General features: G+C 41.0%; 1 protein-coding gene across 1 annotated transcript in view; it reads right to left on the bottom strand.

The window, feature by feature from the left end:
- Positions 1-13471, bottom strand: part of TMA16 (translation machinery associated 16 homolog) — a 105495-nt gene that overhangs the window by 66401 nt on the left and 25623 nt on the right. Inside the window, exon 2 of the mRNA XM_029618915.1 lies at positions 9211-9320. Coding sequence (XP_029474775.1) covers positions 9211-9320 — 110 coding nt within the window. The remainder of the gene's footprint in view (positions 1-9210; positions 9321-13471) is intronic.

Genomic DNA, 13471 nt, shown 5'->3' with positions numbered 1-13471 from the left:
GTCTATTTTAACCTTCATAGGTAAATTTGTTGTGCCTGACTTTTTAACTTATGTATGTTTGTAAACCGCCCAGACGGACATGCAAATGTCTTGTTTGCGGTATATAAATATTTTTAAATAAATAAAATTAATTAAATAAATATATTCTTACTACAAATCTGAGATAGTTCCTGTGACCCGAAGACCTCTCTAAGTGGGTATAAGCATTTTTTAGATCCAGGTAGCATAGCTACACCCATTTTCTAAAAAGAGAGTTATTGTACCATAAGAACATAAGAAATTGCCTTGCTGGGTCAGACCAAGGGTCGATCAAGCCCAGCATCCTGTTTCCAACAGAGGCCAAAACCAGGCCACAAGAACCTGGCAATTACCCAAACACTAAGAAGAACCCATGCTACTGATGCAATTAATAGCAGTGGCTATTCCCTAAGTATAATTGATTAATAGCCATTAATGGACTTCTCCTCCAAGAACTTATCCAAACCTTTTTTGAACCCAGCTACACTAACTGCACTAACCACATCCTCTGGCAACAAATTCCAGAGCTTTATTATGAGTTGAGTGAAAAAGAATTTTCTCCGATTAGTCTTAAATGTGCAACTTGCTAACTTCATGGAATGCCCCCTAGTCCTTCTATTATTCGAAAGTGTAAATAACCGAGTCACATCTACTCGTTCAAGACCTCTCATGATCTTAAAGACCTCTATCATATCCCCCCTCAGCTGTCTCTTCTCCAAGCTGAACAGACCTAACCTCTTCAGCCTTTCCTCATAGGGGAGCTGTTCTATCCCCTTTATCATTTTGGTTGCCCTTCTCTGTACCTTCTCCATCGCAACTATATTTTTTTTAGATGCGGCGACCAGAATTTTACAGTATTCAAGGTGCGGTCTCACCATGGAGTAATACAGTGGCATTATGACATTTTCCGTTCTATTAATCATTCCCTTCCTAATAATTCTTAACATTCTATTTGCTTTTTTGACTGCTGCAGCACACTGAGCCGACGATTTTAAAGTATTATCCACTATGATGCCTGGGTGGTAGCTCCTAATATGGAACCTAACATCATGTAACTACAGCAAGGGTTATTTTTCCCTATATGCAACACCTTGCACTTGTCCACATTAAATTTCATCTGCCATTTGGATGCCCAATCTTCCAGTCTTGCAAGGTCCTCCTGTAATGTATCACAGTCTGCTTGTGATTTAACTACTCTGAATAATTTTGTATCATCCGCAAATTTGATAACCTCACTCGTCGTATTCCTTTCCAGATCGTTTATATATATATTGAAAAGCACCGGTCCAAGTACAGATCCCTGAGGCACTCCACTGTTTACCCTTTTCCACTGAGAAAATTGACCATTTAATCTTACTCTCTGTTTCCTGTCTTTTAACCAGTTTGTAATCCATGAAAGGACATCGCCTCCTATCCCATGACTTTTTAGTTTTCGTAGAAGCCTCTCAGGAGATATATCATCGAACAAAACTTCCACGCTCTTTCCAGTGGTGGAACAGGTTCATTTGACAAGATGGAGGCGGTCTATAGAAGGGCAAACAGAATGGTGTGGAGTCTGTATCGGAAGATTTATGAGGAGAGGCTGAAGGATCTAAATATGTAGACACTGGAAGAGAGGTGGTATAGGGGAGATATGATACAAATTTCAGATACCTGAAAGGTTTTAATGAGGCATGATCTTTGAACTTTTTCCATAGGAAAGGAAACTGTAGAACTAAGGGTCATGAAATAAAACTCAGAATCAACATCAGGAAATACTTCTTCATAGAGAGAGTGGTAGATGCCTAGAATGCCCTTCCAGAAGAAATGGTGAAAAATGAAAAAAAAAGAGAAAATCAGTTGACAAAAAAAATAACTCATTTTTACAGGTAAATATCGGAGTTTATTTTGGTGGACAGAAACCAGAACCATAAAATAATATTAAGCAGATTCTCCAATCCACTTACTCAGCAGCATCTCAACTCTCATCTCCTGCCAAGAATCTCCCTTTCTCACCCAGCCTCCTGCACTGCAACAGCATATATCCTTACTGATGTGGTGGCTCCAGGCTTTTCTTCTCTCCTCCTTAACATGCTTACTCATGCTCTGCGGCACTGCACTCTGCCTTTGTCCAGGAACAGGAAGTGCTTCTGGTGAACAGGGCCTGCTTCAAATGCATCTGCAGCACTAGACAGCTGGCTGCTTGGGAGGGAGGGGGGGGGGGAAAGAAGGTGGGACTTGAAAACACAGCATAGATGGTAGTGGAGGGTGAGTGAGACTTGAAACACAGCATGTCCCTTGGTCCACACTGGCTTCCAGCAATGGCTGGAGGTCTTGAAATGCTGCATCTGCAGTTCTGGATCAGTTTTTTTTGTTGATTTTTTTTAGTGAGTCTAAAATTAGGGTGAATATCGATTTAAAGCAATTGTCACCTTTGGAAAAATCCAGAAATTTATGGGTTTAAAAAAAAAATCGGTTTAAACTGAAAACGAAGGAACCCATTTATATGCATTCCAATATATGAAATGTGAGGAAAAAATATGTAAAAGGGATTGACAAATCTGTCCCCAAGTACAATAACCAAATTTAGCACGCAGAAAGAAAACATGAACCTTTCAGACAAGTCATCAGAAAACAAAGCCTTCAAAAACACTACCCCATGAGGTTGATTTTAAAAACGTTACACACGGATGTGGGTCATACGAACACAGATTTTAAAAGCTGTGATTTATACGCGTATTTACCTGGGCCAAAAATAAGGAGGTGGAAAAGGGGTGGGGACCAACTGTTAAGCGCGTAACCACATATTTTAAAACCGGAGGCCGCTGCACGCGGCAGCATGTTATCCGCTTAACTTTACTGCTGTGTTTGATGAGGTGCAAGTCTGTAGATCTCGCGTTTTAGGACTTACAGGACAGGGGTGAGGGGTCTGGGTCAACTGGGGGGCATGCAGGATGAGGAACCAGAGGGGTCTGGAAAACCTTGATATTGACTGGGCAAACAGGTCGACTAATTGGAAGAACTGGTAAGGTCTCTTGCGCGAGCATGTTTTAAAATCCGCTAACATATGCGTGTTAAAGCCAGCAAAGTCCTATGGGAGATATACAAAGTAGATTTGCTTCAATAACCTCTTAAAATTAGGAGCATACTTACACTCGGTAGGTGTATTTTAAATCATACGCATGCATGATTTAAAATTTCTGTGTAGCTCCGCTTGCATACCGATATAAGCATGTATAGCTGCACGCAAATTTGTTTTAAATTTTGCCCGATTGCTTTCCATTGGAAAAAAAATCTTCATTGCTTTCTATGGAAAACTGTTAGAATGCTGACCAGTGCACCATTCCAAACACACCCTTTGCTTTTCCAACACTTTGCCACAGAGCAACTCAGGAAGAGAGAGAAAATAACTGGCAAAGAATGGTGAAAAAGATACTTCCAAAGTATCCACACACACCCTACTCCCACACCAACCACAAGCATCCCTTCAATTCTCCCCCCCCCCCTACCCATCATACACACCCATATTCCTAAAGCCCCACCACATACTACACACTACATTGTCTCTACACATGTATATCCCTCTTCCCAGCACACCTACACCCCCACAGAGATAGGGAAAATAAATGTCTTTTCCATTCACCACTTCACATACGCAGCCATACCCCCTAAAAAATCCACACTCTTCAAAAAACCTTTATTCACCCAATCTTGCCACACATTACCCCCACCACAATATTCACACACTAAAACCTATCCAAACACACATGTATCTCAACATACACCCATTTACACCCCCCCCCCACATAAACATGCACCCCCATGCCCCCAGACACTTCATGCACACAAATGGCACAAAACTCCCCCTACACATACAACCCTACCTGCAAACCCACTCACACTCCCCTCACAACTACATCCACTACTTGCTCAACCATAACAAAAAAAAAAAAATTCACAATTCCTCCCACCCACACTATGCACAGCACTATATACCCCACATCCCCAGACTTCCACCACCCACTCCTACCCATCCATATACAGACACATCCCACCTCTACACCATACCAATACCCCCCTCCCCCATACATCCTCACTCTCTACCCGCTCCCATCACAACCTCCCTTCACCTACACCCCTTTTACAAATCTATGTTGGAAAACATGCCTGAAGCCGTGCCTCTGCATGCTTTCCAAAACTGTCTATTGTGTTTCTTTTTCTGGGTCACTGCACAGGGCTCCATGTGTATTGCAGAGATAAACAATTTACTGTTCGCCTTTGGGGTACTAGCAAATCACACAACTAACCAATGCGATTTATGACTCTACTGTACTTTCAGAAATGTACTATTACTTGCTATTGATCACAGCCTGCCAAAAACAGACAGCAGTCACTATGTTGGAACACAATCTTTGTTTTCTACAACTGCCTAGTGTACACTTTACTGTCTGTAAGCAAATGTGTATAAATCCAAAGAGAGAATCCCAATAGATTCTTGTAAATTATGTTTTTTTTTAATTACTTATACAAAATCTCAAAAACATTTCTCTACACAAATATCTAATACAATCGCATTTCTATACAAAAATTCAATACAAAATTTACTCTTAAATCTAATCATCATTATCGCTGAGCCGAAAATTATAAAATACCCATATCCATCACACAAACATCCCTAAAAATTTCTACTAGAAACTAACTAAAAAGTAAAGAGACCGAATAGCATATGACTAAATCTCACGAAAAGACAACTTTCCTTATATTCCAAATATACCACTGGATAACTGAATATGTTTTTTCCCATAAATTTCACATTTAATTCTCTCCTTATCTTGCAAGTATATAGAGTATTTTATAATTTTCGGCTCAGCAATAATGGTGATTAGATTTAAGAGTAAATTTTATATTGAATTTTGTATAGAAATTCGATTGTATTAGATATTTATGTGTATAGAAATGTTTGAGATTTTATATTAAGTAATTAAAAACATAATTTACAAGATTCTATTGGGTTTCTCTCTTTAGATTTTTATATATTAGCTCTATGTGAGAGAAAACATTTTTTGGTATTATTCCTCTCTCATTGTTATACCTTGCAGCAAATAGTGTGTTCAAGCAAATATCAGGTAGATTTTTAAAGAAGCGAGCGCACACGCACATGGACGCGCCGATTTTATAACATGCGCACGCATGAAATAAAATCGTTGGGCCGCGCGCACAATGGGGGAAGGATTTATGCAATTCCTGTGAGGCATCGCATCCCGGTCTTCCCCAGTTCCCTACCCCCCTATCTAACCTTCCTTCCCCTTCCCTTCTCCTCCCCCTACCACTATCCTATCTAATCCCCCCCTTTTCTTTTTTTTTTACCTTTTGCTCCTCAACTGGAGTGTAGCAAGTTGCGCGCACCTCCGGCACAGCAGCACATGGCTGTTGTACCGGCTGCCTCCAGCCCTGCCCCTCTCCCCCCCCCCCCCCCCCCTCCGGACCACCCCTTTATCTGGACCCGGCATTTCGGTGCGTAACAGGGGTTTAACAGAAGGAGGAAAGACATAGCGCTCTCTAACAGCACCCCCTCCCAACCCTTCCCCTTCCCACAAAAGACATAACTCTCCATTGGCATTTATAAATCGGCCGCAGTTTATTCCACTGAACCCGAGCCCTTACAATCTTAACATAACCCCTTCAACTCCCAGCTCCTCCCCCTATCATCCCTCCAATTTTAACCTCCACCACCTTGAGCCCTAATGGTGGATATCCCCTCCCCCCCCCCCCCCCACCTGCCCTGCCTCGTGCCAGCGTGAGCAAGCATGCACCGGGAACCTATGCCCCACGGCTCACCGGTCTTCCCGCGTAGCAGAGCCCCCCCGGCTACGCAGGGCCTTAGCCCCTCCTCCAACCCCCCCCCCCAACTCCCCTTTACAACAATAACAACAACTCTGGGCTCGGGTTGCCCACCAACACTTCGACAATATTCAAAACCAACAATTTGTTTTATATTTGCCTTTTATTGAGGGCGGGACACACCACCTGCCTGCCGCCAGCTCTCTCTCCCAACTGCCACTCGCCTCTCTGACATCACCCCCTCCCACCAATCGCCTCTTCCTAATTGAATTCTCTCCACTCTTCGCTCACCCATCCCCCCCCTCCCTCTGCTCGTTTTCCCGCCCTTATTGCTGCTCCCCTCTCCTTAGCACGCTTCCGTTGGCGCGCTTTCCCTCTGTTACTCTCGTCGTGCTATACGTAGCATGACTTGCTTACGTGCGTGGCCGGGCCCCTTTGAAGATGTGTGTGGCGCACACAAGGCCTGGCCATCTGCGTACTCCCGTTTTTTACGCGCGCAGGGAATTAAAAATTTGGCTGTATGATTTTAATTAGAAGGTTATCACTCTATAGTTATGACTTCACATCATAAGCATTTCTGAAAGAATAGGCCACAGTAAAGACAAGTTCGCAATTAAAATTTTGGTACCCATACTCAGGACCAAAAAGATGCTGGCAGGAGTCATGCCTTGGAGCTAAGAGAGTACACCCCCAGAGACTGGAAAGCGGGAGACAGGGTGTTGGATCAGTGCCACAGTGGTACCTCTCTGAAAAGTCACCAGCGCAGAGCCCTAAAGTGAAAAAAAAAAGCTCCTCCTTGGCCTGAGTATTTGGCACCTTCAAAATCTTGCACCCTACGTAGTTGCCTATGCTTAAATCAGAATCAGTGTAAGGTCAAATGATAAAGTCAGCATTGCCATTCAATTCTGGTTTTCCTGGAACCCAAAATTTCGGAACTGCATAGTCACAGCATTTCAGTGCCCTTTATCTCTAGGTCATGGAGTCAAATCATAGCTAAGGTGGCTGGGGAGAAGGTAGGTTTTTGTATAACTAAGTTTTAGATTGATTGGATGCTTTGAGGAGGTTGAAACAGAGAGTAGGATTAAATGGACAATTTTCTCAGTGGAAGGGAGTGGGGCAGTGGAGTGCCTCAGGGATCAGCATTGGGACCCTTACTTTTCAATATATTTATAAATGATCTGGAAAGAAATACGACGAGTGAGATAATCAAATTTGCAGATGATACAAAATTGTTCAGAGTAGTTAAATCACAAGCAGATTGTGATAAATTGCAGGAAGACCTTTGTGAGACTGGAAAATTGGGCATCAAAATGGCAGATGAAATTTAATGTGGATAAGTGCAAGGTGATGCATATAGGGAAAAATAACCCATGCTATAATTACACAATGTTGGGTTCCATATTAGGTGCTACAACCCAAGAAAGAGATCTAGGTGTCTTAGTGGATAACACATTGAAATTGTCGGTTCAGTGTGCTGCGGCAGTCAAACAAGCAAACAGAATATTGGGAATTATTAGAAAGGGAATGGTGAATAAAACGGAAAATGTCATAATGCCTCTGTATCACTCCATGGTGAGACCGCACCTTGACTACTGTGTACAATTCTGGTCGCCGCATCTCAAAAAAGATAATTGTGATGGAGAAGGTACAGAGAAGGGCTACCAAAATGATAAGGGGAATGGAACAGCTCCCCTATGAGGAAAGACTAAAGAGGTTAGACTTTTCAGCTTGGAGAAGAGACTGCTGAGGGGGGATATGATAGAGGTATTTAAAATCATGAGAGGTCTAGAACGGGTAGATGTGAATCGGTTATTTACTCTTTCGGATAGTAGAAAGACTAGGGGGCACGCCATGACGTTACCATGTTGCACATTTAAAACTAATCGGAGAAAGTTCTTTTTTACTCAACGCACAATTAAACTCTGGAATTTGTTGCCAGAGAATGTGGTTCGTGCAGTTAGTATAGCTGTGTTTAAAAAAGGATTGGATAAGTTCTTGGAGGAGAAGTCCATTACCTGCTATTAAGTTCACTTAGAGAATAGCCACTGCCATTAGCAATGGTTATATGGAATAGACTTAGTTTTTGGGTACTTGCCAGGTTCTTATGGCCTGGATTGGCCACTGTTGGAAACAGGATGCTGGGCTTGATGGACCCTTGGTCTGACCCAGTATGGCATTTTCTTATGTTCTTATGATAGATGTCCAGAATGCCCTCTTGGAGTGGAAGCTAAAATGGTAACAAACTTCAAAAAAGCATGGTATAAGCAAAGAGTTGCAGAAAAAAAAAAAAATGTAAAAAGATAGTGGAAAAATTCATTGATAGCTGGGTTTGTCCAGCAGGCTGTAATAACTAGAAGTTCTAGTCACAACGCAGGCACTCCATTGGCCGGATCTGTGTGACAAGCTCCATGCTTCTCGTGTTGACAAGTTAATTGTAGCAGAGTGGCACGGATTTATCCAGAAAGGCCAAAGGACTTAAGAAACAATGTGTCTATGTAAAAGTTGTGTTGGTGGCAGTTGGGATTATCATGGGTGAAACTGGAAGGGGAGGTGTCCTTGGTTTAAAACTTAAAAAAATAAAAAGGATTGTGCCTGCTCTGCTACCAGTGTGTAGAGAACAGAAGAAGCTGTCAACAACTGTCTTGGATAAGGACTGATAACTTACAGGTAGTCAAGCTAGGATATATCCTTGGCAGATGAGACTGGAATAACTGGGCAGACTGGACAGACCAGCTTTTCATTTTCTAGCATCACCTACTATGTGAAAGCCTAGATGATGGGCATATTTTAGTTTCCTTGGAAATTAGACATGTCGAGGGCTTCTTGATAGCCAGATCTGATAACCAGTGATCTAAATTACTAGATCTGAAAGTCTGAGATATATATTTAATGCATGCATATACACACATATGATATTTAAAATCTCATTCTGTGTGGCTCTCCTTTCTATATTCATTTTTCCAAAAACTTTTACTTAGAGTCCTATTTTTCTCAAATCCCACCCCAGCTCTTCCTGCACCTGCTCTCCTTCCCTCAACAGCTCAGTCTGTATTGTAGAAATACTACACTGGCACAATATTGCCCCTGACCAAAATCAGACCTAAATTATGGAGAAAATGTCTTTAAATGTAATTTTTTTCTCCTTTTCTATGTGAACAGCACTACATTTTAGCATTATGCACCTCAAAGAACATTGAGCTAGGTAGCATAGCTCTTTAAGAAAAGACTCATTCCAAATCAGAGGACCTGATATCTAAACTAAATTAGAAAGCACTCCCTATTGTAAATATTAACAGCCTTAATAATATGCCAAACATTAATAGTCAGAGCCCACATCATCATTTGCAGCATAGATGACAAAGATTAACTTACTTTTCCTTTTTGTCTTGCTTGTGAACTTCTCTTGCAAGCTGAGCTGCTTTTCTACTATAAGGATGAATCACTTTTTTCTCCTGCTTACTTCTGCCCTGTGGCACCTTTGGCTGCAATATATGAAGCGCATCAGAATGAACAAAATGAGACTTCTTTTTCAGTAACTTCACAAAAAGCTTTTTGCCTTTCTTTGGCTTTTTTCCTTCAGGGCCTTATGTTATCAAGTATAGTATTTTTTACCCTCCAGTGTATATATTTTTTAATTCATTAAAAAACCCAAAACAAAGAGGGTCTCTCTAATGACAAATACTATATTTGTTGGATTTCTGGGCATAGGAAATACTGCAGCTCCTCATCTCAGGTTTAATAAAGGAAAATGCATTATAGTCCAATACTACACTAAACCTTAGACCTGTATTTCAGACAGCCCAGATCAACAAGTGTATTGGTTTCCCTCTGGGCATCTCTCAAAAATAAACTGGGGGAGGCTTCAGCAAGAACAGATCCATAACATATACATTTAACAAAATAGAGTCAGATTGAAAACAGACATAAGAGAAGGAGATAAAAAGCATTTAGAAAAACTAACCAAGAATCTTCCATGGCATAAATCATTCCTTATAACCTACTGACAGTAATATAAAATATTTCTTATAACAGTCTTGAAATTATGAATACCCGTCTCATGGGGCACATGAGTGAGAACTGTGTCCATGCCACTGGATAACTCGCTTACAAGAAGAACAATGACAACAGCAGAATTATTTGGTTTATATCTATTGATGTCAATGTTATTGCCTAGTTTATGAAAAAAAGAAATATAGAAGATGTAGGTATATATGGATAAGTTAGTCTACTCAATCCAAACCTTAATACTACTACCAAACGCCTGCTTGCGACGGCTCACGCTTTACCAACACAAGCAGCAGTACTATGTGCACCCCCTCACATTACCCGCCACCCCACCTGTTCCCTGCTAGGCTCATTTTCCTTTATACTTTTTATTTTAGATGGGGAGGATAGGAAGAAGGAGGAGAAGCTTTGCTGCCTATTCCCTTCTTTCTTCTCCCTCCAGCATCTTATCTCCATTCCCTTTCTACCTCCCTTTAGCCTCTTTCCTTTATTCCTCTCCCAAATCTGCACAAGGACACTTCCTTTTCAGCACGACGTGGCAACTGCTCCTTCTCCTCGATGGCCCATCAAGCGGTTGACCCAAGCTTCAGGAGCCCCCTTTCTTCAGAGACCATTTTAGCCCTCTTTCAAAACCATTCAAGTCTTTTCTCTCCCTTGGCCTGTCAAATCCCTAAGCATGCTTGAATTCTGTCCCTCCTTTGGCTTCCATCACTTCTGCTGAAAATCTGTTCCATGTTTCCAACACCCTCTCAATGAAAAAGTATTTTCTCACATTCTTGTTGAGCTTCCTTCCCTCCAGCTTTGTATAAAGCTTAGAAACCTGCTTTCTGTTTCTAAGCCTACTTCTTCTTCTAGTAACCCTCTCCCCATTTCTAACCTTCTTAGTCACCTCTATCTACACATTCCTTCTATATTTGCTGTCTTTAATCTGCCTCTTTTGAAAGGTATTATTCCTTCTAGTCTCAAAGTGGCAAGTCAGGCTTATTCTGAGGAAACCATCTTGCACACCTATTGTCTTCACCAACTAGAGTTTTAACTCATTACTTTCTTTTCAGTCTGAAATCCTTAACCATGCCATGTATAACCCACTCTTATTTCTACCCCCTTGATCTCATGCAATTTGATTTTAACTTTGAATTACTAAGTCTTTGCTTTTCCATCTTCTAGATCATTTTCCTATATCTCATTTAGCTGCAGCCTCATCTGTACTACTTCTTAATCTCTCTGCAGCCTCTCACATAGTGGCTTCTTCCACCTTACTTAAAAAAAAAAAAGAAAAGATTTTCTTGGGGTTTCTGGTCTAGTCTTGAATTGGCATCTTCCTGTCTGTCTCACCAGTTCTTCAATCTGCCTTCTCACTCTTAAAGTTGGCATTGTCTGAAATTCTCATATGTAGTTCCTTGCTCTTTTTATTTTCAATGGTTCACACAAGAGTTTATATTATTGTTTCAAAGAAATACACACATCTCTATCATTTCCTTCCTTATCTTCTGCCTCCTCTCACTTAACCTCCTACATCTCATCTGATTCATCATGAAAATGCTCTCATTAAATGCATTTAAAAATGGAGGTGATTTTTTTCCCAGTGAATCTCTCTCTCTCTATTCATCCATCTCTTGTATTTGTTTCTAATGACTCTACTCCTCTTCATTTTTCTGATATAGCAAGTTTTATCCTTTTCTTCCTATATTTTCAAAAACTCTGTTCCTCACTTAGCTACCAGTTATATAAACATAGCATCATAACATGTTAATAAGCAATAACCTCTTAGCATTTTCTATATAATAAGAAGCTCAAGGACATCTTCTTCTACATTTCAGTAAGGTACAATGAATAAATGCAAAGCATGGGAATGTAGTTCAGTAGTTCTCTTATACTAGGCAAAGGCTTTTTTTTTTATAATTTAATGTATAAAGGGCTCTTTTGCCTTCATGAATATACAGTCTTGGAAAAAAGATCAATTATACAATGGATTGATGATATGGAAAGCTCAGATAACTTTGGTAGAAATTTTGGCTGAGCATGAAGGACTATTCAATCATGTAAGAATTGCAAGTATGGACACGAACTTGAAGCTAAGGTAACCGTGTTGGAGAATGCTATTTTCCAGGTAAGGAACGTAAGAAAATGTCTGCAGTAGCCCATAAGACAGCTTCACGAGCTGAGAAAAGACAGCATGCAATGCCCACAGAAGCAGAAGTTTTCATGTCAGGGGCTTAATGCGGCATAAGCCCTTCATAAATCTCAATATGGTAAGCCACTAAGACTCCAAGAAGTGCATTCATTGATGACGTGGTGAGGCCTGAGACAGAACGAGGAAGCAAATATGCTATCAATTGTTTGGGCTCAGAAGAAAATGGGTCCAAAATTTAGTGTTGGCACCACTGGAAATATCTAATCCATTTAAAGGCACAGCTCTTTCTGGTAGATGGCTTTCTATCTGGAAACAAAATGTCTTCAATCACTCTCAAGGCAAAGAGAGATGAGCAATTACTGTGCATTCAACATCCAAGCTGTTAGATTGAGGTATGATAGAGTGTTCTTTTATCCTAAGTGAATGTATCCCCAGATATATGGGGAGACTGCTTGAAAGTTGTAAAAGTTATCAAAGCACATCTGTCTGGGCCATGTTGGAGCTGTAAGAATCAAGCAAGCACAGTCTTGCAACAGCTTTTGCACTGTTCTAGCAATCAGCGGTATTGGTAGAAAAGCACACGGGGCTTGTTCCCCAATCTAGGAGGAAAGCATCCTGAACGAGGATTGGTGGGTAGAAATGAGGAAAAATAGATCTAGTTTTCTGTTCTCTGACACAAATCATCAGCCAACCCCCTAAGTCAAGTAGCTCTTTAGGTGTCAAGTGTCGCAAGAACCACTCATGTGGTCTAAATACTCTACTGAAGGTGATCCGCAAGCGTGATGGGAGATTGCTGGAATATGGATGGTATATAAGACAAGCCAATGTTTGGTTGCACAGTCCCAAATCTTTAATACTTCCTTTCTGAGAGGCCATGATTCTGGGCATACCTAATTGTTCACAGCAGAAGAATGTGCGGCAATCAATTAAACTGGACAATAGCACTATAAATGAAGCATAAACAATTTAATGAGTGCACACACCAATAGTGCACAAAATTTGAATACTAAGCGTAAATACGTAGTTATACAAAGCCCCGACACGGCCGTGTTTCGCGTCAGGCTGCGTCAGGGGGATGAATTCCAAAGTTCCATGAAGACAAAATCCATACAGATATTGTACAGTGTGGCAGGCACAATGGTAACATTAGTAAAAGGTTAAAGATAAACAAGGCACTGTAAAAAGCAACAAACAAACTAACAACAAAGCAGTCTGAGGCACAGAAAATAATCTGATAACATGTAAGTGAACCCTGTGTGAATGGGGGGGGAAGGGAAGGAGAGGGAAGGGAGGGAGGGGGAAGAGGGAAGGGAAAGGAATAATGAAAAAAGAGGGGGGGAAGAAAGAAAGAAAGAAAGAAAGGGGAAGAGAAGCAGGGCTAAAAGGAGAGACAAGCCGAGAAAAGGAAAGAAAAGAACAAAGACTGATCAAGAAGAGTGTTAGAACAAGCGCAAAATTTCTGTATAGTACCTTCAAAGAAATAAGGGTGAAGCT

Source organism: Rhinatrema bivittatum, chromosome 1 (assembly GCF_901001135.1).
Source record: "Rhinatrema bivittatum chromosome 1, aRhiBiv1.1, whole genome shotgun sequence".
Classification (NCBI taxonomy): Eukaryota; Metazoa; Chordata; class Amphibia; order Gymnophiona; family Rhinatrematidae; genus Rhinatrema; species Rhinatrema bivittatum.
The sequence above is the reverse complement of the archived record's forward strand: the minus strand, read 5'-3'. Positions and strand labels throughout refer to the sequence as shown.